Source organism: Toxorhynchites rutilus, chromosome 2, assembly GCF_029784135.1.
Source record: "Toxorhynchites rutilus septentrionalis strain SRP chromosome 2, ASM2978413v1, whole genome shotgun sequence".
NCBI lineage: Eukaryota > Metazoa > Arthropoda > Insecta > Diptera > Culicidae > Toxorhynchites > Toxorhynchites rutilus.
Window position 1 is genome coordinate 269,897,812 of NC_073745.1, and position 22,829 is coordinate 269,920,640.

Below are 22,829 nucleotides of genomic sequence, written 5' to 3' on the forward strand. Positions count from 1 at the left end.
ATCGGGGAATTTCTCGTGAAAAATCAACTGAGTATTAATCAAAATCTCAAAAATAATCAAAATCTTATCTTAATCAAAAATCTCAAAAATAATCAAAATCTTATCTTAATCGAAATGACTCTAGTTAACGCCCTCATTGAGACGGCAAATGGTCCACTTGGAACGTATGTGCCATTCAAGAGAGTTTTTGGGTTAGACGATTTTGTAATTTTGAGTTTTTTTTTTACTTTTTTACGAAACATCTCAACCTGGACCTAAAAAATTTGGCCGAAAAATAAAATGTAGGAAACTGTTCAATTTCAAAAATATTACATTAGATAAAAAACACTGAAGGATAATTATTTCGAAAATTTAAGATTCATTTCTGTCAAAAACTTATTTTTTTTTAATTATTAAAAAATGGTGAACAGCCCATACAATAACCAACAGAGCATTCATACATCGAAAAATAGACACTTCTGTAGGAAAAGATTTATTCTAACAAAAACTTCTTTCTTTGAAAAATAATTACTAATGTTTTACTCGTAACATTTTTGCGTTTAAATTCTGGCGATTCACATGGTCTGTGAACTTTTTTCTATTTAGAAACATGTAAATTGCGAGAATTTATACCCACAAATGTTACGCGTAAAATATGAGTTTTTCAGGAGTCTCCTCGCAAAACTGCCTTATATTTTGGAAGCGACTTAAGATGAAAAGTTGATGTCTTTGACAAAAGTTCATATTTTAATATTTATCATGAAATTTGTCGAATAGACTATATTGCTATCTTGACAATAAACACAATTAGGATTAGTGGTATTTTTTTTAGGAAAACATGAAAAAGTTGTTGTTAAATAAACTCCTTCCCTCCAGAAGCACTCATCTTCCGATGTATGGATGGCTTGATGATTATCGAATGAGCTGTTCATATGTTTTTTAAAATCAAATCGTTTTTTATAAAAAATAAATTTAATTTTTTTCCTTCTGCGTAATTTAAAAAAAATTGATTTATATTTTTGTAAGTAAATGTAAACAATTTCAATTCAGATTTCTAGATTTTTTGAAGAATTCAAGTATGCAAAGTTGCTGGCTAATGTATTTACACCCACACAATTTCACTGCAGTCTGTGATGGTGCTGCCAACACCTAAGACGAGTTGGTATGACATTCGTCGTCACATACACACATTACTGTTGTTTTTGTGTGTTGCCAAAGGTAGATTGAAGACAGTATTCTAGTCTAGAAATTTGAAAAAAATCTTTTTTTCTTCTTCATATTTCTGTAGTTTAGGATTCGAAAATATACCCTTATTCGAAAATCCTATTTTTTTAACGAGTTAGAGCTATTTTAGAGATGCGATATCCAACTTGGTACGGCCATAACAATGAACTTCAAACTCGTTTTCTCGAAACTAGTATTTTAAAAGTGGCGTACACGATATCTCAGGTTCTACTGAACCGATTCATGTTAAATTTATATGAATACAATCTGCATGCATCTCTCTATCGCATGAATCTTTAAAAAATGGATTTTTTTCAATTTTACTGTTTTTAAAAAATCGGTAAATGTAAGAAAAAACGATTTAAACCGCATTTCGTTTTTTAAACGGGTGCCCTTTCGTCAAAAATGATGTTTTTGACTTGTCCGAGGTTCATGCGATAGCGGCATCTTCACTGATTCAGAATCTGTTCGTTTTTTTGTTTAAGATAACCAGAAGGGCTGGAATCGTGTACGCCATGGCAATCCTTTCATTTTATCAGCTTTTAACTATTCTTGTTATGAATATTTTTCACCGTTCAATTTTTGTTCTCTTGTTGAAAGATAGATGAACAAATAATGATATGATGGATAGTTAAAATGTTCTTTGTTTTTTTACGGAGCTCGAAAAAACGTCCGAAATTCGTGTCTCTACACTAGAATACCCCCTTAAGCGGTTAAGAAATTAGGAACATTGATTTTTTTTTTCCAAAATATATATTTTTATCAAGGCTTATATGGCGTTAGCCTCACGGGGCCGGGAGTTCAATACAATTTTTCTTATTATCTATGTTAGTAATATGTAACCAATTACTCGCGGTTGGCTCGAGGTTAGTATTACAAGTGTTTTCGTAATTCGGATGTTGCTGTCTCCAATGCTCTGTACGTGTGCCCGACTCGGGATACTTCCTATTGGGATGCAGCTGAAGGGAACATTGATGAAGGAAATTAAATCACCTGTGACCGTGCGTAGCAGTTGGGAAAAGTAACGGCGAGGTAGCGTTCACGATGAATACTCTATGCACTGTGTGCATCGACATAAGGGAACAAATTGCGACATATGGCCAGCTTGTGTATTGTGTTCGCGAGGCCAAGAATGAATCATTAATCAGTCACCCTCAACTGGTTCAATAACACCACGCAAACCATTTGCCTTTCCATCCCGTTAGCTGGTGAATTTAAAGGTGTGTTTGGACTTATTGATAGATCTGATAGATAGTTTGATTTTCGTGAATTCGAGCATCATTTCCGAGATCAAGGGGTGCAGCACATTTCAAGCCGGATATGAAGAAGATATTCTCTAGCTTGTGGAATATTCCTCTGAGAGCGTTGAATATGTAATGAGAGATACCGAGAAACTGTGGTAGTATTCAATGAGTTCAGTGTCTCAGAGTCGCTCAAGACAGCGAGCAATCAGTTACAAGTTAATTTGACAGTTTGCTCAAATGGACCAATCGATGGTGAATCGTCTGTGTAAGCATTCATACATCGTCCCTTGTCAGTGTTATCAGAGAGAGCTTTCAAGAAAAAATGTAAAAAATGTAATTACAGAAATAAAATACAATTTTTGGCAAGAGTAATATTTTTTTTAACAAAAAAAAAACGCATTGGATTAAATTTGTTAAATCAATTATCTGAACCAGTTCACTTGTTAAAATGTTATGAAATTTTGAAGAAAGTCACTTTTGAAAAAAAGATAAATATTTTTCGGACTCTAAAATAAAAATGCTGATTTGGCTCACCAAACAAATGTTTGGTGAGATATTCATCAACAACTTGACAAATGGGAAAAATGGGCCATGGCCATTTCTTTTAATAAAATATTTCAAGTCATTCAGGTAATAAAAAACAAGTTTTATATTTTTACACCGGATATCTCCGAAATAACAATAACATGAGTCGGCAGGTTATCCAAACCAAACCAGTCATTGTTCTAAGGGGCTGTCCACATACCACGTGGACAGAAAAGCGCGATTTCATACTCCCCCCTCCCCCTCCGTGGACAAGCGTGGACATTTTCATACCCCTCCCCCTGTTGTCCACGTGTACATTTTTCCTTATTTTATTAGAATAATTTAGCAAATGACATGAAATTTTACTAGCTGTACCCTGCCATGCTTTGCTGTGGCACATTGAGTTTTTTGGACAGAGAAATGAGTAGCAAAACAAAGCATGTGTTTCTTATGAGTTTAATGTCGAAATGCTTGTAATACCTTGTTATTCTATTATCTGCGAAGTTTTAAAGCCGATCTGGTTTGCCAACACGGAAACGTGCAAAATACAGTTGAACAATCCGCGTCCGAATACAAATTACACAATTCTGAAGACATATCTTGAGCAACGCCAATCGAATAAAAATGAACGGATTTAAAATCATTATCAGATACAATTTAAGTTCACGATTTTTAAACACTTACAAAGGAATATGTTGCTATCACACTTACTCAATAAACTCACAATATTCAATATTTAATACTAGAAAGTTAATTTACGTTCACAGCTTTGTTTCAGAAGTGTGCTTATTCCATCTGGAAATCTTAAAGCTTCCTGAGACGTTGGCAGTAGCAGCAATAATCTTTGAAGTGGATTGTATATTGTGTCATAATCCATCAGTGCCAAACTTTTCGAGTTATTGTAACGAACAGAATAATTTTATATACATAATTTTTTTTTATCGATTGAAAAGAATTTCAAGAAAAGATATAGCGTTTTTGGTTTGCTTTCAAAGTTTCTATAGATTTTGAAAATGTATTCCCAACAACAGTTCAATCAATCTGGTTATTTCGCTTCCATTTGATTCATAGAAAGTTTCAGTAAAAATATTTACTACAGAGGTATTCTATATCGAATGAAAAATTCTCCTTCAATTTCAAATTGAGAATATTTCATGAAGTAATGAACGCACAGCTCATCGATAGTCAGATCTGCCCATCGCAAACTTGAAAATATTTTATACAAGGTCTATTTGTTGCTTTGACGAATGCATTATTTTATAACAGAGCCACAATCACTCAAAAATTTCGATGTTGCATTTTGCTCCTCTATTTTTTTTGTCGATTGTAGTTTTTTGCCCACTTCGGAATACGATCGGTCACAGGAAATGTCGGTTCATTTACACATTCGATTCACTTTCAGTCGCCAGCGTAATACGAAATCTTTACCGTAACAGTTCGGGGAATTTTCAGAGAGTACTGATAGCGTATTAAAATATTTCCAATATTCATATTTTTTCAACTGCTTATTGACCATTCTGCATTGAGTGTCTAAGTAGCGTTCTACGCAAAATTTCCTCATCTTTCGAATGAACAGTATAATTATTCTAAGTAGCGTGCTTTCTAAATGAGAGACAGTTCAAGACATAAAATTAGGCCCAAGAAAAGTTCAACTGTAAATATTCATTCTTAGAAATTGATAAAATGAAAATACTAAGCAACAATGATTTTACACGCAATTATGTATGAAAAATTAGATATTACAAGATGTATAGAAAATTATATTTGATTAAAAATCATTGACGCATGTCATCAAATCTCAACCTTTATGGGATTGTTTAATTTTTATAGTTTTGGTATATGAGGATTAGGGTGGCAATGGATGTATGGAAAAAAATTTATCATCGTTCAAAAACCGACCATGTACAATTTGTTTATCGGCCCAAAATAATGACCTGTGCAAAGTTTCAGCTCAATCGGAGTTGATTTAGGGGTGCATCAAAGCGCTTTTTGATGCCAAATGACTCAAAAATGTGTCATCCCGAAAACAAATTTTTGGCTGAAAATCGACCTTTTGGGATTGAGAGTCTGAAAGCACTCAAAGTTTTGATTTTTTGGCCACTCAGGCTAAGTCTCACAAAATCTATTTTCGGCCAAAATTTTTTTTTCGACATAACACCAGATCTCGATGTTTTATGCATTTTTAAGTAATTTAGCATCGAAAAAAAATCGATTTTTTAAATTTCCTTCACTCCCGCCTTGGAAGATTCTCGAGGATCAAAAAATCGGAACTTTGGGCGTTTTGAGGCACCCCTAAATCATGTCCGATTGGCTGAAATTTTGCACAGGTCATTTTTTTTTGGGCTAATAAACAAAATGTAGATGGTCGGTTCTTTAAATTCGACATTATTTTTTTCCATACCTTCATTGCCTCTCAGGCTCTCAATCCCAAAAGGTCGATTTTCAGCCAAAAATTTGTTTTAGAGATGACACATTTTTGAGTAATTTGGCATCAAAAAGCGCTTTGATGCACCCCTAAATAAACTCCGGTTGAGCTGAAACTTTGCACAGGTCATTATTTTGTCCCAAGTCCCAAAAGATCGTTTTTGGGGAATTTTTTTTTCGAGATAACACCAGATCTTGACGTTTCATGCATTTTTAAGTCACTTGGCATCGAAAAAATTTCGATTTTCCAATCTTCCTTGGAAGATTTTTGAGGATCGAAAAATCAAAACTTTAAGCGCTTTGAGGCACCCCTAAATCATGTCCGAGCATTTTTTTGGGCCAATAAACAAAATGTACATGGTCGGTTTTTGAAATTTGACATGACCATTTTCGCTGCCACCCTAATGAGGATCTATGCATACCCCGTAACTATAAAACTTCGAACTATTTCCTAAGTTTGGTCATTCACGTCAGATACTTTTATAATACAGATTTTTCCGAAGAGGATCAATTAAATGAGAAAAAATATATGAACGTTTGACTGGGCAGCCCTCTCAGGCGGCTCAATCCGTTTATTGATAAATACAGAGAATAGCTTGAATATGTGTTTTTTAATTTAATTTTGAATGTATAGGTGGTTGTATTCAAAAAAAAATTCTTCATGTCCACGTGGACTCAGTTCATGCGCCCTTCCCCCTCTCCGTGGACAATCATGGACATTTTCTTACCCCCAACCCCCCATGTTTTCTATGTGGACAGCCCCTAAGCAAATTATTATTAATTCCCAAGTAGCAAACAACTTACTTCTAGCGTCTGGAAGGACCTCCACTGCTCATCGAACTTCTTATCATTTCATTTCAAAGTCCGCCAAAAAATGTCATCTAACGCCAAAACAAGTACAGAAAATCGAAAACAAACAAGCCGAATAGGAAATTTGCTACACCCGCCACAGAATGGCAAATTAATTTGCCGTTCGTTGAAAAATCACTTCCAATCCTGCGTCGCAGACTCCACTGCACAGCATCCTGCGTCGCGGATGCACTGACTACCATTCAAGGGGCAGAACAATAATATTTTGACTCGTCTCGTTCGTCGCTTCTTTCTTCAGCGGAAATTCGTTAATAGTTATGAGACGAAAATCATTTGTCTGCCGTTGGATGCTGCGCTCTCCAGCAGTGGGTTTTGCGGCGGGAAGATAATTTATGCATAGGACTCTTGAATCGCGCAATTACAGCAATTCGTTGTGTCTTTCCGCTTCGATTCCTCCGCCCGGTGTCGGGGGAAAAATATATATACGTTATAAAGAAGAACAAATTTTCTGTCGAATGGCTGATAAATACCGCTGCTGTTGGTCAGCGTAATTTAAATATTCTTCCCTCTCGCGTCGCCTCCGAGGCGGCCGGCCAACCGACCGCAAGTGCCCTGAAGGAAGTCAGTGCGAGAGTGAGAGTGAGAGTGTGTGTTTCCCCCATCGACATGTCGTCAGTTCGACTAAGGTTTGAGTCCAGGTCCATAATGATGAAATACATTCAGAGTACAGCGGCAAACGAGGAGGTAGAGTGAAAAAAAAAAACAAGTGAACTGATGAAAATATTCATCAACTACATTTTTCAACTCTTTCCCGTATCCTCTTACGTCACCCATCTCTTTCTATTCGAAGGGATTCCATAGAGGCCAGAAGCCAGAAGCAGCAGCAGCAGCTACTGTTCGGTAGCCGACGCGCACTGAAGACGACGAGAAGAGATGTCAAAATTGATTGTCAGATATGTGTTTTTCTTCTCGAGAATAAATATTCTGCGCACGAGAAGTTAGCATAATAAAGACAAATATTAATAAAAATAGATCTCCTTTGCCCTTTTCCTCCCCCACCGGCTGCTGACTGTCTGACTGACTGGCTGGACGGGAGGACACGAATCCGAAAGCTGAGACTACCAAACATTTTTCAATTTTCTCACCGTCCGTAAACGACTTTTTGTTTGCGGGAAAGACAGATTAATTAATTTATTTTACATTTTCGTTTTTCCTTCCACTTTTGCAGGAACTCCAATCAATCGACTCCCCATCATGGCGAAGTCGGTGCTGGATCTGTTCGAACTGTACAAGCTGGTGATTGCCCGCGGAGGGCTGGTCGACGTGATCAACAAGAAGCTCTGGCAGGAAATTATCAAGGGATTGCACCTTCCCTCGAGCATCACGAGTGCGGCTTTCACGCTGAGGACACAGTAAGTGCACAGACACACACACACACACACACACACGTGTGAAACAAGAGAAAATTGCGGCGAGGAGTATATCTCATTCACACATTTGGTCAATTACCGGTTTCTTTATTTTTGGGAGGGGGTGTTGGTGGTGGCGATCCTTCGATCACCGTAACCGTAAAAGCGATGCACGAACGGAAGCTGTGCGGAGCCGGGACGCGACACTGATTGACACATGACGAGAATGGCGTCTCCCCACCAAATTCCCCGCTTCACCAAGCTTTCCAAATGTCATTATTATTTGTCATTCACCACATGAATGAGATGGAAATCAGTTTTTTTTCTCTCTCTCTCATGTATCTCTTATCAATTCGGTGAGTCTGTGAATATGTTTCACGGATTTGACAATACGAGGAAAAATTTCCCGCCATTGACGACGGCACGACGCGAGGGGGGCCCAACGGTTCGATTTACATTTCATCCGAGCGTACAAACGTTCGCTCGGTCGTCATCGCTCGTGTGCTGATTGATGTGTTATATTTGGTGCAAATATAACACATCAATCCCACTCGCTAGGAGCGAGTGGGCTTTCGTGCTGACCGCGACTGTGAGGAACGATTCTAATCTGACGGGAAGGAGCACCACAATGAATCTGAATGACTGTTTTGAGCGCTTGATGTTATATTAATGTATTGGACGTTTTTCACCGTCATTGATTGTAATTCTTCAAGATTTTTTTTTAAAATTTTCACTGCCATGAAAACGATCATAAAAATATGACGATATACGGAAATATGAGGAAATATGTACGACAGAAGTCTGATCTAGGCCAGAGATATACATTCAAAATCAAATCATTGTTAATTGTTTTTTTCGAATCTCATTATAATTCATTCCCAAACGGACGAGACAATCTTTTGTAGATAAAAACGTATTAAATGATTTCAACTTTACAATTTCCATGATCTCAGCATAAAGGTACGGACCCATTATCTTTTTTTATCTCAAAAACTAGACCAACTCCGTAACGTGTCAATCGTGAATATTGAAACACAAAAATGTTACGAATAAAACGTTAGTAGTTTTTTTTAAATAAACCATATAAAAGTTGTTGTAAGAAAACTCTTTCGCTGCATCGGTGGTTCTTCTCAAGTATGGATGAATTTTTGTTATGATTTTTTTTTTATTAATTCGTTTATTTTTATAGGCTCAGTTACTTAAGTTTAAAGGAGCCGAATTCTTAAATATAATTTTAAAACTATATATATAAACAATTTTCTTACATCTATGGTTAGTAAGGTGGAAAACCGATTACTCGCGGTGTACTCGAGTTTAGGAGGGTGACATATTTTTAGGAGAAGGATGGGATATAAGGAAATTGTAACAATTTTGATGAACACATCTATTCGTATATCTATAGTGTATTTACATTTCAACTTATTCTACTATTTATAGCAAGGGGACGAATTACCCGCAAAGGAAGGAAAGGAGGGTATAAGGATGTAGGGACAATCACACACGAAGATCTATAGCTTTAAGGAAAACATATATATGGGACATGTAATCAAGGTCTAACCGAGCCAACACATCTCTCACCGGCACATTGGGCTGTCTTCCTCGGGCCCGAAGGGAGTTTTCTAAATTCGATCTGGCGACCAGATACACCTCGCACGACCAAACAATGTGCTCGATGTCGTGATAACCTTGGCCACAAACGCAGAGATTGCTGCTGGCAAGATTGAAACGAAAGAGTAGTGCATCTAACGAACAGTGATTGGACATGAGTCGGGAGAAGGTGCGAATAAAGTCCCGACTCAATTCCAGACTTTTGAACTACGGTTTGAGGCTAACCTTAGGGATAATCGAGTGAAACCACCGGCCCAATTCATCTTCATTCCACAGTTAGCGATGGTATTTTTGCGGACTAAAGAATAAAATTCATTGAAGGCGATTTGACGCTGATAAATATCGCCTTCAATTGCACCTACCTTTGCTAATGAGTCAGCCCTCTCATTACCCGGAATGGAGCAATGTGAAGGGACCCAGATAAAGGTAATGAAATAACAGCGTCTGCATAAAGCACTCAAAATTTCTCGTATTCTCTCAAGGAAGTACGGCGAGTGCTTTTCCGGCCTCACTGAACGGATAGCTTCGACAGAGCTAAGACTATACGTTACAATGTAATAGTGTTCAACAGGTCGTGAGGCGACGCTGTCCAGCGCCAAATGAATTGCTTCAGCAATATTCAGCAATATACACTGAGCAAGGATTCTGAAGACTGTGTGAGGTGCTAAAAAATTCGTTGAACACTCCAAATCCTGTGGACTCGTTTATAGTGGACCCATCAGTAAAGTACTTATTATCACAATTGATACCCCCATACCTTTTATCGAAGATCGTTGGAGCGATCCTCGATCGTTGGTAATCTGAATATCCATGGATATCTTGCTTCATGGACAGATCAAAATGCACAGAGGAATTGATGTAGTCAGGGAAACAAACACGGTTGGGAATATACGAAGAAGGATCAACCTGCATGGAGATGAATTCATGATATGAACTCATGAATCCGGAGTGAAAATTTAGCTCGATCAGCTGCTCAAAATTTCCGATCACCAATGGGTTCATGACCTTACACCGGATGAAGAACCGAAGAGATAATAAATTGAAGCGATCTTTTAGTGGGAGTAGGCCTGCCAAAACCTCGAGACTCATGGTATGCGTTGAGGACATACATCCCAACGCAATACGGAGACAAAGATACTGAATTCGCTCGAGTTTAATGAGGTGTGTTTTGGCAGCTGACATACTCCATCACTGAGAGAATAGTTGTTCGATACAACATTATAAGATCTTCTGGGTGGGCTCCCCACCAGGTGCCGGTAATTGTACGGAGAAAGTTTATTCTTTGTTGGCATTTTTTACTCAGATACCTAATATGGGCCCCCCAAGTATATTTGGAGTCGAACCAGACCCCAAGATACTTGAATGACATAGCATGAGTGATCGGTTTACCCAAAAGTTGAAGCTTTGGTTTTGCTGGTCTATGCTTCCTAGAAAAAACCACCATCTCTGTTTTCTCCGTGGAGAATTCGATCCCTAGCCCAACGGCCCAGGTTGAAAAATTGTTCGAAGTATCTTGTAAGGGTCCTTGCAGGTCGGATTCGTTTGATCCTACGACAGATACCACTCCATCATCTGCAATTTTGTGTAAGGCAATTGTCGATGTCGCTTACATAGAAGTTGTACAAAAGGGGGCTTAAACATGAGCCCTGGGTTAGGCCCATGTAAGAGACCCGACTTACTGCCGAATCTCCGTGAGAAAAGATCAAATGTTTCTCACAAAGCAAGTTATATAACATATTATTCAATAGAGGCGGCAGACCCCGAGAGTGTAATTTGTCCGACAAAACCTCTATTGAAACAGAATCGAAGGCCCCCTTTATGTCCAAGAATACTGAAGCCATTTGTTTTTTTTCTGCGTAAGCCATTTGAATTTCTGAAGAAAGCAACGCAAGACAATCATTCGTCCCCTTGCCCCTGCGGAACCCATATTGTGTATCTGAGAGTAAGCCATTCGTTTCAACCCATCGATCAAGGCGAAACAAGATCATTTTCTCCAACAATTTCCGCATACAAGACAGCATTGCTATTGGGCGGTACGAATTGAAGTCGGACGCGGGTTTTCCGGGTTTTTGAATAGCTATAACTCGTACTTGTCTCCAATCATCTGGAACAATATTATTCTCCAGAAACCGATTGAATAAATTCAACAAGCGATGTTTCGCCACATCAGGGAGGTTTTTCAGCAAGTTGAACTTAATTCGATCCGATCCCGGAGCAGAATTGTTACATGAAAGGAGAGCAATAGAGAATTCTACCATCGAAAACTCGGAATCAAGATCGCACCTATCTTGTGGTATATCTCGAACAATTTTTTGCACGGGAGCGGAATCGGGACAAACCTTTCGTGCAAAATTAAAAATCCATCGATGTGAATACTCTTCGCTTTCATTCGTTGAAGAGCGGTTTCTCATGTTTCGAGCCACTTTCCATAATTTTTTCATTGACGTTTCTCGTGACAAACCTCCCACGAAATTTCGCCAATAAGCACGTTTTTTCCCTTTGATTAAGTTTTTAAATTGATCTTCAAGGGCTAAATACGTTTGAAAATTTTCAGGGGTTCCACGTTTCCGAAAAGCTTTAAATGCATTCGATTTTTCTACATAAAGCTTGGAACATTGGCTATCCCACCATAGATTGGGAGGCCTTCGGGAAATGGTGGAACCTGGGATGGGTTTCTTTTGAGCGCGAACCGCGCTGTCATAGATCAAACGAGAAAGGAAGTTATACTCCTCCAATGGAGGTAAACCATCTCTGGAATTGGTGGCTAGAGCAATCGCGTCCGCATATTTTTTCCAGTCAATGTGTCTTGTGAGGTCATATGCCATGTTTATAGATTCAGAAGAATTCGACCCAATGGTGATGGAAATTTTGATTGGCAAGTGATCACTACCGTTGGGGTTCTGGATTACATTCCACTTGCAATCTAACGATAGTGAATTCGAGCAAAGCGAGAGGTCAAGAGCACTTGGGTTAGCAGGAGGTTTAGGTACACGTGTTGTTTCCCCAGTGTTCAAAACGGTCATATTGAAGCTGTTACAAAGGTCATATATCAACGATGAACGATTGTCGTCGTACTGTTCCCCCCAGGCAGTTCCGTGAGAGTTGAAGTCTCCCAAGATCAATCGTGGCTCAGGAAGGAGTGAGCACATGTCATCAAGTTGTTTGCGGCTAACCGCAGCTCTCGGAGGCCAATACAAGCTGACAATACAGAGGTCTTTGCCTCTGATGTTTGCATGACAAGCAACAGCTTCGATCCCTCCAATAGGTGGAAGGTCAATTCTAAAAAATGAGTGGCACTTATTGATCCCCAAAAGCACCCCTCCGTATCTATCATCACGGTCCAAGCGTATAATATTAAAATCGTGGAAAGAGATATCATCTCGCGAAGAAAGCCAAGTTTCGGACAGAGCAAAAACATCACAATTGAAGTTATGAATTAAAAATTTGAATGTATCCAATTTAGGGATAAGACTACGACAATTCCACTGTAAAACAGTGATATCTCCGACCTCTCTATTTGAATTAGACATCAAGAGAGATAATCATTACAAGGAGGGGCCATGTTTGCATCAATTGTTACAAAATTGTCTTTAATACTGGAAGCATTGAGATGACAATGGTTCTGATGGAGTCGGCTACATTAAAACACTTGAAGATTTGATCCAAAAGGTCAGACAACTTTATAAATCCCGATTGGGAAGTTGAACTGGACGGAAAAATAGGGACAGTTGGGGTTTTTGATGTCCCCTCGAGTGCTGGGTCGTTCGAAGATGAAATATTCACACGGAAGCCAGGAGGAACCTGGTTTTGCTTGTCCGCTGCACTCGATTTTTTAGGCAAGCTAACAGAGGATATAACCGCGGGGACTTGTTCTTGAACTTTGGGAGTGGTCACATTTTTGCGCCGGGGATTCCCTTTGAAAATAAACGGTGTGTCCCCGCTAGCTGCGTCCGCTTCCATTTCATCAACTGGCAACGTGGAAAAGGTATTGTGTGTTGAGATTGGTTGTTCTTGTTGTTGGGTCAGTGGCGAAGCGCCCTTCAAAATTTCCGCAAATGTGCGCTTCGAGCGTTCCTTTAAAGATCGCTCCTGTTTCTCCCAGCGACTCTTGTAATTTTCACAAACTGAGAGCTCGTGTGGGGATCCCCCGCAATATGGACATTTATGCTCAGTCGCACTGCAGGATTTCCCCTCATGTTGCTCTCCGCGAGTGGCACAGCGCTCCTTGTTGGCACAATAATCCGAAGTGTGACCAACTGACTTGCATTTGTTGCAAGTCATGGGCTTTGGCACGAAGAGTCGCACAGGTAGTCTCAATTTGTCCACCATAACGTAATCAGGGAGGGCGGCACCAGCAAAGGTGACTCGAAACGAGTCGGACGGCGTAAATTTAGTTTGGTCCCCATCATGGGAAAGTTTCCCGAGTTGGCGACAGTCCAAGATTTTCACTTCCATTGAGGGGAACTTCTTGAACTTGCCTTTTCCTTCTGCTTTTATTTGTTCGCTCGTCAGACCCGTTTCAGTTATCACCCCCTCAATTTCTACGTTATGGGAGGGTATAAATGTTCGATATTCGAGAGTGAAATGTTGATCAGCAACAATCTCGTTTGCGTGTTTCCGTTCATTCACGACAACTCGCAATTTGTTCGGTCTAACCCTGCGAATTTCAGATACAGAAGTGTATCTGGCCAGATCTTTCATGATCTGAATCACGTTAAGGTTTTTTCCTTTCGGTTTTGGCCGGAGGAAAACAACCCAAGGGCCAGTTCCAGGTGCATCTTCTGGATAAACTCTGACACGTGGAGCGGAAACAACAGAGGGGGAAGACGAGGACGAGGATGAGGATGAGGACGAGGATGAGGATGAGGACGAGGACGAGGATTGGGTTGGATCGGAAGCATAAGAAGGGGGAAGCGAAATCGATGATGGGAGAGGGGGAGTGGAAGTAACAGTGGGTTGAGAAGGGAGGCTTGCAATTTTCTTAGAGGGGGGCTTGGTAGGATGAGCGGATTCGTCCCCAGAAGAATTATCTTCCTTATGAGGGACTCGTTTATGTTTTTTCCAGGTTTTTTATGAGATTCATTATCGGAGATCTCCATCTCTGGAGATCCTCCACTATTCTCCATTTTACAAAAATTTCTGTCTTATTTCTAAATTATTATTGATTTTAACAATAATCTTATTATATAAGTTGTTCCAATAATGCGCTCTACTGCCCTAATCAGGGAGAGACAGAGGCTACGCGCTACGGAGACAACACAATAGCGCAGCCACGTGATGATGAATCCCGTTTGCGACAGTCACGCGATGGCGATCCCGTTATGCCGAATCAGTTCAACAGCCGCAATCCGGCTCGCTGCAAGAGCGCTGCTTTCTTTGTTCCTTCGTTCCACTTCACAAAAGGTCAGGTCGAAAGCGGACAGCAATGACCTTCACTCGTACACGATTCACTCGTACCAATAGCACAATAGCAAAAGTGGTAACGCACAATACCGACACTGAACTTTACTCGTCAAGAGTTGGATAGCGAATGTGATTTTGTTATGGTATGGGCTATTATATTTTTTGCCAGAATTGAGGAAATGTATTTCAGAGAATTTAATTTCATTTTTGAATATTTTTTTAAAAATTTGTTTGATACTTTTTAATGAAAATTTGAATAATCTTACATTCCATTGTTTGTCCGAAATTTTGTAGGTCTTACAGTTTTTGAAAATCTTTTGTAAACATAAAAAGAAACAACTTAGAGCCTTTTAAAAAAATTGTCTAGATTTTTTTTTTGAGATTTCAGGTATGAAAAGTTGCCTAAATGGCCAATGTTTTTACACTTATGGCATTTCACCGCAATCTGAGATGTTGCTACCAACGACTAGTCGAGTTGGAATGAATTTCGTCATATTCAAGAAAGCGGTAGAAAGCGAATATAGGCTAATGAGGCTTACGTTATCCCACGAATCATAATACATTGCGCAATGGTCCAGGAAGTGCATTTAAGTGGAAATTAGCATCTAGAGCTCGACAGCGATTCTCTAGACAAAAACTGTCTTTGACAAAGTTGTTACATATAAAAAAGCGCTCATTTTGATTTTATCTAAAATAGGGTTACTAAAATTTTCGATGAAATAAAAAATCTAACTTTCTTATCTTTACAGATAGGGGTAAATATGATTCGACAATATTTTAGTTTCAGTTATTTTAAGCAAATTTGTAGAACAAAGTTTTTTTCTATCTCTAGAAATAACTGATATAGCGCTTTTTTGTAAGTTGCGTCAAGGTCATCATCAAAAAAAGGTTTTTTTTGCTCTATCTTTTATTATGCAAATTATATGCAAATTTTACATGCCAACTGTCTTCAGAAGACTTTTAGAGCTTAATAAGACGAACATTTTGAGTTGCACAACTTGTCAATATCTCAACTCTACTAAAAGTTATTGATATTTCTTCCCAAAAAATACGCTCTCTTCATTCGCTTGTCATCATTTTTGGAGCAAACATAAAAAATGTTCGTTGACGGCATTTGAAAGAGCATACTTGACTCTACATAATGTGGTGTTTCAAAAACTATGTTATTTTTGTATTTGTGTAAACTAAAATAGAAATCATGAGTTTATGGGTGATAAGGCATCAATAACTTGAAGTAGGATTAAGATATTGACAAGTTCTGCATCGCAAAATATTTATCTTAATAAGCTCTAAAAGTCGTTCTAATACAATTTTGATGTAGGATTTGAAATATAAAAGTTAGAGCAAAAAACCCGTACTTTTATGGTCACCCTAATGAAACTTAGCATAGAAAGCGCTATATCGGATATTACAAGAGATAGAATACAACTTTGATCTACAAAGTTGCTAAAAATAATTGAGGCTATAATATTGTCAAACTATATTTGCCTCTATCCATGAAGATAAAAAAGTTAGATTTTTTATTTCATCGAAAATTTTGGTCACCCTATTTTTGATGACATGAAAATGAGCGTCCTATCATATGTAACAACTTTGTCGAAGACGGTTTTTGTCTAGCGAATAAAGATCTTCCATAAAGTTGTATTCTATCAAAGTTGCGTTAGGGTCACCATGAAAGAAACGGATTTTTTGCTCTAGCTGTTATATTTCAACCTCTGATGGTGACCCTAACGCAACTTAGAAAAAAGCGCTATATCGGTTATTTCAAGAGATAGAAAAAACCTTTATTCCAAAAAGTTTTCTTAAATAACTGGGGCTATAACATTGTAGAACTATGTTTTCCTCTATCTATAAAGATAATAAAGTTAGAATTTTTATTTCATCGTAAATGTTGGTCAGTCTATTTTTGATAACATCAAAATTAGCGCCCTATCATATGCAACAACTTTATCGAAGACAGTTTTTGTCTAGAGAATAACAGTCGAGCTCTAGATGCTTATTTCCACTTAAATGCATCTACTGGACCATTGTGCATTGATCAAACAACAAGAGCGCGAAATAATGTTCAACATAAAATGGGTTTATGTCAAATTGCTATTACTAGAGCGAGCTGAAGTTTCGATGCTGATCCTCTATACCGAACATATAATAAATTATGATTATCACTTTACGACGAGCTGCGCGCGCGCGCGCGCGTTCATCCTATAATGGGCCTCGCTGATGAAGGTGTTTATCGCGGTTTTTTCCGCTATCGACCCGCGCCTCCGATGACATTATTAATTTGGCGTACATCAGACACCGAACCCCGAAAATAACCGAGAAGAACACCTTCGTGGCGATATTAATTTAATATTTAAATTATCCACAGCGTCAACAAAAAAAAAACTCGATGTCGGGTGCGGGAAATTAAAGAGTATAGACGTTCGCCGTGTTTATTTTATTTGCCGTTTGTTTCGACGCAATGAAAGTGGAACACCTGCGCGACGGATGACAGCGACCTGCTGTCAATCATTGTGGTCGCATTGTTTGGCCCCTACCAACTTTGTCGCGTATATATCTTGGCCGTAATTTTTCGTGAAATTATCATCACGCATCCCAGGTGTGATTTTGCGCCACTCGAACAACCGACCGACCGACCGACCGTATCAAACCCCTGTGGGCGTTTTATGTTTATTTCTGGAATCGAAACAGACGGAGGAGTCTTGAAGTTCGGCGCGATATCATCTCCCCCATCCCGCCGACGGCGGAAGAACCCCATACCCTGCGTGTGTCCGGTTGAGCGCGTGCGAAACCACATCGACGAGCTTTCTCGAGTTGGATCGCTATTTGCAGCTTTGCAATGGACTTTTTTTTGCGCGCTTTAATTCGAACATGAATAAAACACATCCACCAAAGCGGAGGCAAAACGCGTCAGCGGAGAACTGTTTGTTATTGCTGTTAAGCACATCAGCGATTTGCTCGATGCGTTCGCAGTGTTTGATTGTGCTGGTACGATAAAACGCGAGAAAACGACCGTAAATTAAGGTTGAAGTGAATTGATGAATGGGGTAATAATGCAAAAATGTTCTTGTAATTAAGGTGCGTAGGGTTGCGCAAACTGTGTGCCCCGAGATGGCGGAGACACGGAAATATGAATCCTTTTTGGTTCGGTTGGTGTTTCAGTGACCGGGGTTCGAATTGGTTCCCAATTGATGCGACGCGGAAAACGCCAACCGCCCTTGAGTACCTAATGCGTTTTTAATGCACCAACGGAGGGTTTGATTGAACCATTCGCTGGGTATGGATTAATAAATTCAAAAGGGGGTTTATTACTACCGCTGACCGCTTGAGCGAGCAGACAAAACGATTCGCTTGAAAACCATGTTTTATTCGAACCACGATGTTCGCGGTCATGTTAGGGTGTTGTCTTCAGACGGGCGGTGGTGAAGGAAGTTCCGCCGTTCCGGATTTACTTCATTCGATTAAATTTAATGCTCGCATTTTTGGAACCGATCGAATCGCCGTGTCTGGGTCCGCGCACTTATCGACGCAAATCGATGAATTTATTATCGCAAATAAAAGATTATGAACGATAAATTTCCGTCCTTCCCAGGATGTCGGACGGGGTTCAGATAGGGTGGAAGGAATGCAATAAAACAAAATCGTCTCGCGGGGAGGAGTACTTCTGTTTTTCTGTTTAACGATTGCAAATAAACGACCCATCCGTCATCGTCCGGGTCGAGTCCGATCGTGGAACAGCAAATGCATCAGGCTCCCTGCTTCTCGTGCAGACCTTGGTTTTTGATAGCGAAGACGACGGAGAGAGAGAGAGCTTTAACCTGCACACTGATTGAGACGGAGTATTCACCTTTCGTCGTTTCACACAAAAATTCCAGCTTCGATGGATTTGAGGATTTGAGTGCATTAGAAAGTGTAAAAAGCATCAAACATGCGTGAATAAATTTTGTAAGTTCTAAGTCAGACTGTTATGGAAAGTTCAAAATTTTGTTGGATGAAAACCAAATAAAGGACTACGTCTTTCAGTAAGGGTACGAATCAGAAAACATGTCACGTTTTCATGAAATAATGTTAACATTAATAAATATTTTTGCTGCGAACGGATTTTGCTGACTTGCATACCAATTGAATTCTCTTCGATTTGTAAGAGTCTGTAAACGTTTTGATGAAAATTATCCCAATTTGTTCGCAACTTCAAATCCAAAGAAATTCAATGAAATGATACAAAGCGTCGGTTTTTATGCCGTTTTGTCAAGGGCGCTGGTGTATTGTTACATCACACGCACTGTTCTGTATCTGAAGAGAAGCGAAAACTGCCTCGTAAGCCTCACCTCTTAGCGATTCATTAGTCAGCCAGAAATACAAAAAAAAGGCGTGAGCCGTGACACGATTTCTCAATCCGTAAATGGTTGAAATTAACAAAAATTGGAAGCATTCCCCTTTTCTCGTACATTTGTTCTGTTCAATTGTGTGCTTATCTACCCGTGTTGTCAATAAGGTTCTATTTATGCATCTGTCAGTTACAATATTCATATACCATGGCGAATCAAAGGCAGCGAAATATTCCAACTTAAGCTCCTCCCGTTGATATCATATTTGGTATATAAGGAACCATTCGCGATTTCTAGCACAAAGTCGTGGGCGTTTCAACTGCGGATCAGTAACGTGTAAACCGCGCGCTCAACATGCAATGATTCCTCTATGAACACAGAGGATAAAACAAATATTGCTGTTCGAGCTCCCTCCGTTTGCATCTATTGCAAGGGCGAGTTAATAAACGCCCGTCTGCTAGGCAATTGCTTGTGGGTTCACTCTCAATATTATCCATTGCTGGGGTTCTAAATGGTTTTAAATCTATAACAGAAACACGAATGACTGAGAGAGAGAGGGACACGGGCGAATAGTCGGCTCTCTGCCTCCTTTAAACTATGCCACAAAAAAGCAATATCCATTATAACTCACTATTTTTTACCTGTTTTGTTAACAATTTACGGCGAACAGATTTCGATGCTTCGCCCACCAATTATCGAATAGTTCAAACTGGTACAGCAGCCAAGCACAATCGAAATATACCACTTAATTGCACGCTCGAAATCCAAGTGCAAAGTTCGTTTCACGGACACTGTGGAGATAGAAAATATTGCAATTTTAGCTCTGCTCTTTGGCAACTTGCTCACACGGTATGAGTGTAAAACCAGATTTTTTTTTACCCATTTCACTCATTCTTTGTGTGGACACCGACTGGACAACATCGTTGCTGGACGAGCTAGACGGCGAGGGATCGAGTGCCTTTCTCAAGGCAGGAGGGCGGAGGTGGTAGCGCTGGAGTAGAGTAATAGAGTAGAGTAGAGTTTTCAAAGGGCCTTTCTCTAGGCTAGAGACGAATGAACTGCAAAAGTTTAAAGTCTCTATAATATAAGACCTTTCTTACCATTTCACTTCTGCCAGCGAGCGGTCAACATCTCTTTGGAGGCTCGATAGTGTGTCATGTTGCGAATTAAATCGAGGTGCGATGTGGTTCGCAACATCAAATACAACGTGGTTCGCAACATCAAATACAACGCAACGATGAAAAGATACAGATTGTCGGTTTCCATGCCGTTTGAGGCTGGTGGAGAGCGCTTGAGGGTTTTTCTGCGTTGCCAAATAAAGATTGAAATGGTTACAATTGATGTTTTGCTGATTAGAAGGGTGGAATCATGGTGTGTGATAATACCACCGAGAAAAATAACGCTTACGAAGCATGCTCATTATTCTCATGCTCGTCGTATTATTCTCGTGAGGGAAAGAATGAACCATGACTCATAAATCTTCAGCTGTTTCCACAAAACCACGGCTCATTCCACAACACTAAAGCTTTCTACTATCGAGTTATTACAAACATCTCGATTCTCGTATTGAATTATATAATTTCATAGTCCTAAGGCGAAATTGCGATCGTGTCCCAGGCACAACCCCCTTTATTTTTCTTGCCACCGTTTCATCCACCAGTTCTTTTTAGAACTAGTTTCCAAAGAAGCTTCCGCTGTGCACTTTCGAGTTCGAGTGTCCAGAGGCACGTTTCCCTCAGATTCCCTCCGTTCTCGTGCTATCGGGGCAGAGCGCACACATTGTTGTTTTTATGCGCTGCCCGATGTGAATTGAAATGGTTACCATTGGGCAGTTTGATTTTTTGGTTTATTAGAAATGTGCAATAATGATAACATGGTGGTCGAACAAAAATGTAATCTCCTGTAACCGTGTGTATGGAAACTCCAATAAGACCACCGCGATAGTTGTTGTAGCTATAACACCAAGAAAAGAACAACTCTTGCGATGCATAGTCGTTATTCTCGTGCTCATTGTATTATTCACCTGAGGGAAAGAATGAATCACGAATCAACCTTCTACAGATGATCTTACAAAAAACAAACAAATCATCGTTTCATTTCAGGGCCACCAAAACTTTCTACTAAAGAGTTCATAAAGTGATAAGTGAACCAAGAGATTTCAAAAATTTCGTAGTCCTACGTTAACCATGCGGTCGTGTTCTGGACACCACCACTATGATTTTTTTTCTTGATTTGTAAAAAATTATTATTACTAAATCTTTTCATCAACACTATTCATCTATTTTAACAGTGAAAATTTGTGGTCCATATTTTTTTTAAATTTTCTTTTGCCATTTGCACGACTCACATCAATTGAAATTGAGTTTAATGGCAGTCTTCATCCAACAATTCATCCAACAAACAACGTAACTTCTTGATTATTTCCTTCAGTCTTTATTTCCACATTGAAAGCATCAGAGCCATATGCTTCTGGAAGTATTCGATACCTCGAGACTGCAGTTTCCCTCAAAATCATCCGTTAATGATTTGCAGGAGTTGATTTATCAGTGCCGTCTGATGGAGAGTGATTCTGTATGTTTGCATCACACACACACACACACACACATTGTTGTTTTCATGCGTTGTCAAAGTTGGATTGAGTCGGTTTAAAAAATGTAGAATAATGGTGCTGATGGAATAAAATATAATCGCATTTTCACGGTTTTTCACTCATTTAGCTAGCTACCGGACGGCAGCGACGTGGGGTTCCCAAACGGTCTTTCTCAAGACCATCATTTCTCAAAAATGTTCGGATCAGGCTTAGTGTTAGCTTTCGAAAAGGGCTTTTCTGAAGGGTAAATGCGTTTGAACTTCTAAAGTTTAAAGCATTTGTAAAAGAGACAAACAGAAGTCAACCTCCGTTTCTATTTTGCTATCGTGCTGTATGGACGTGGAATTTTGTTTTGTTTCAGAATGCTTTCACAGAATAGGCACAAAGCAAGCATAGTGCAAAGCTTGCACTGATAGAGGAGAATTATTCTAAACTTCATTCGTGAAAAACATTCAGTTTCCAGCCAGCGAACAGAAGTTTTCCTCGACGCGAAATCGCTTCGGAGGGAGAGTCGTCAATGAATTGCGATTCTGATCTTTTGCTAAATTTTTGTCCTCAAATCCGAGAATGAGAAGTACTTCGCATCGGGTGCAGACGCATTGTGTACGAATGAATCACACTTCAGCATTTTTGATGGTGGTGTTGCCATAAATATAAAATCGTTTGTGGCTGCATAGTTTGTCTAGAACACTGCATGTAATAAGGACACAAATTTCGACATAAGCCCAGCTTGTGGATTGTTCTCGCGAGAACAATAATGAATCTTGCATCAACTATCTTTAGTTGCATCCATAAAATCACGTAAGCTTTGGTGATCCTGAAAAGGGTCGATATATTCCACTAATGGTTTATCTCAAAAAGTTCGATTAGAAGGGCCACGACCTCATTGCTAACGTAGTCTTCGGTTCTAATTTTTTAACTCCCTCTTCTCTCGCTTTTTCAAGGGATAATTACATCACATTGGAGCTATTTTGCGTAAATTATACATTTCAACTTCAAATTAGGACAATCAGCTACGGAAATGGTTGAACAAAACAATCAAGTGTGGACCCAAAAAGCGGTAGTGAAAGCTGCGGATTTTATACAATATCTTGAGACGTTCCAAAGAGTAGTTGGATCGGTCTGAACCTCCCGGGTACTTTCCGATGATAGTGTCATTCATTGATATTTTGAGAGACTGACTTTAAAAATCGTAAATGTACCGGAATCCACAGGTACTCTTAGTTTGAAACAGGAATGTTCGACGGAAAATTATCATATACCATATGAAAATGAACTCGTAATT

At 39.3% G+C, this 22,829-nt stretch overlaps 1 protein-coding gene across 4 annotated transcripts in view; it reads left to right on the forward strand.

Annotated features, from left to right (window-relative positions):
• Nucleotides 1-22,829, forward strand: part of LOC129768641 (protein dead ringer) — a 282,371-nt gene that overhangs the window by 238,082 nt on the left and 21,460 nt on the right. For all 4 annotated transcript variants that reach the window (XM_055770410.1, XM_055770407.1, XM_055770409.1 and 1 more), the window contains exon 6: nucleotides 7,435-7,618. In XM_055770410.1, the coding sequence (XP_055626385.1) occupies nucleotides 7,435-7,618 (184 nt within the window). The remainder of the gene's footprint in view (nucleotides 1-7,434; nucleotides 7,619-22,829) is intronic.